Below are 2048 nucleotides of genomic sequence, written 5' to 3'. Positions count from 1 at the left end.
GGGTGGGGAGCGGGCGGCCGCGAGCGCCGGACGTGGCGGTGTTGGTGGCCGTAGGCGGGTGGCTCGGTGCCATCCTCGTCTACGTGGGCCGATACGTGCGGAAGAGCCGAGCCGAGACCCGGTTGCACCTCGAGTACCTGCGGGCGCTGCCCTGCGAACCAGCCAGCCCCGAGGAGGAAGAAGAGGAGGAAGAAGAGGAGGAAGAGACACGCAGCACCATCCTCTGAGGCGCCGTGGGCACAAACCAGCACCAGCAGCAAACTGGGGAGCCCCGAGGGGGTGAAGCAGCCCCAAACCCGCTCCAGCGGCTGCGGAGGGTTCGTACCCCGTTGTTTTCACCCTGTGTCCTGGCGCCGGCCCCATCCAGGCTCCCCCCGCAGTGCCACCACTGCCGTCCTCGCCCCCTGCGTGGGTTTTTCCCTGCCCTGTGTTGGGGCTCGGCTTCGGGGAGGATTTTGGGGGGTCCTGGGGCTGTTTGCAGAGCTGAGGGGGGGTGGGGGAGCGAGGAGGGACCCCGTGCTCTCCCCATCGTCTCTGTACCCCGGGCTTTAGCAGAGCAATGACAGAGTAATCCCGGGGATTAACCGTGTGTAATCCCGGGGATTAACCATGCTGTCCACCCCCCCTCCCCGCAGCCTCCCCATTAATCCCCGCTCTTAGCCGGGGGGTGCCCCATCTGCTCGCCACGGCCGCGGCTCACGCGGCGGGCCGGCACGAGCGCCCGGCGCTCAGCGCCTCCAGCAGCATTTACAGCCCCAAAATGGGCCAAGTTTTGGGTTCTACAGACCCACAGAGATTTTGGTTCACTTTGGGGGGTTCTTTTACCCCCATCAAGGCAAAGCCCGGAGGCTGCGCTCGCGGCCGAAGGTCCCCTCTGCCCTCCCCTTCCCCGTGGGGCAGCAGCTCTTTAACCCCGAAACAAAGCCCGCGGGCTGCACCCCAACACGGCAGTAGGTGCCTTAAATCTGCTTTAATTAAGGCGGAGGGAATGGGTGCTCTCCTGCAGGTTCATCCCGAGCAATTTGTGACATCAAAAAGCAGCACCGGAGCCCCAGAAGCCCACCCAGACCCACGGGGCTGCGAGAACTCGCCCCCCTCACCCCCAAATGTGCAGCCTCCCAGGGCAAAGAAAGAGCCGGACGCGGAGAAGACTCGTGGTGGCAAGAAGAAAGCGCCAGCTTTAATCTGTACAGCACCGGCCCCGTGAGCTGCGAGACCCCGAGGGGGTATTAAAGGCACCTGCGGCCACACCGTGTGTCCCAGGAGGAGGAGGAGGAGGAGGAGGATGAGCATCCCAGCTCTGGCTCTTGAGGAAGACGCCGTTGAGGACCCGGGTGTTGTCACCGCTCCGAGAAGAGGGGCTGCTCCCACCCGCTGGCGCTGGTGGTGACGGGGCTGGGGCTGGCGCAGGGGACGTGGGTGCTGACGAAGAAGAAGGGGATGTGGCTGGTCTTCCCCGTGGACCAACACTGGAGGGGGAAAGAGGACGTGAGGAGGCAGACAAGTACAGGACACGGCAGGGGATGACAGTCCAACTGTCACCCTCTCATCCTCCCTGTCATCCCAGCAAGGACACCTTCCCCACCCTCTCCCCTCCGCGGGGACGCTGCGAGGAGGTTTTTCCACCTCTCCTGCTCAGTCACCGGACCGATCTCCCTCAGGGATGGCCCGAGCACTGCCGCCGAAAGCGGGGACCGCACTCACCACCGTCAGGAGGGCTCCTTTCTGGAAGCAGGGGTGGAAGGCGATGAGCTGGGGCTGCGCGCCGCACTCGCCTCGCAGGAACCCGCTGCGAGCGAAAGGAAAAACCACGGTTACAGCGTGACCGCGGCGCTGGGGTCACACCAGCAAAACGCAGCACTTTAGGCACAGCTTATGGTTAAGCGGAGATGTTTGGGCGCTGCTGGGATGCGCCGGGCAAGAGCAACCCCAAGCAAAGGTGGATAATGGACAGTATGGCCAAAACTCAACTGATTCTGGGGTAAAACGGTGACACACAGGAGCACAGGGTGGCAGTGTCTCTTTGCCCTGAGGTGGGTCCGCTCTTC

The 2048-nt window shown here is 64.0% G+C and overlaps 2 protein-coding genes across 2 annotated transcripts in view; one reads left to right on the top strand and one right to left on the bottom strand.

Moving 5' to 3' along the window:
* LOC104293551 (chromosome unknown open reading frame, human C12orf10) overlaps nucleotides 1–227 on the top strand; it is a 7379-nt gene extending 7152 nt beyond the window's left edge. The window contains exon 6 of the mRNA XM_009893063.1: nucleotides 55–227. Within this exon, the coding sequence (XP_009891365.1) occupies nucleotides 55–227 (173 nt within the window). The remainder of the gene's footprint in view (nucleotides 1–54) is intronic.
* A 1113-nt stretch (nucleotides 228–1340) lies between these two features.
* AAAS (achalasia, adrenocortical insufficiency, alacrimia) overlaps nucleotides 1341–2048 on the bottom strand; it is a gene marked incomplete at its 5' end in the record, with an annotated part of 7392 nt that continues 6684 nt past the window's right edge. Inside the window, 2 exons of the mRNA XM_009893062.1 lie at nucleotides 1341–1469; nucleotides 1705–1789. Of these exons, the coding sequence (XP_009891364.1) occupies nucleotides 1341–1469; nucleotides 1705–1789 (214 nt within the window). The remainder of the gene's footprint in view (nucleotides 1470–1704; nucleotides 1790–2048) is intronic.

Source organism: Charadrius vociferus, unplaced genomic scaffold (assembly GCF_000708025.1).
Source record: "Charadrius vociferus isolate BGI_N301 unplaced genomic scaffold, ASM70802v2 scaffold2109, whole genome shotgun sequence".
Taxonomy (NCBI): Eukaryota; Metazoa; Chordata; class Aves; order Charadriiformes; family Charadriidae; genus Charadrius; species Charadrius vociferus.
Note: the sequence above shows the minus strand (reverse complement) of the source record. Positions and strands in the feature narration are given on the sequence as shown.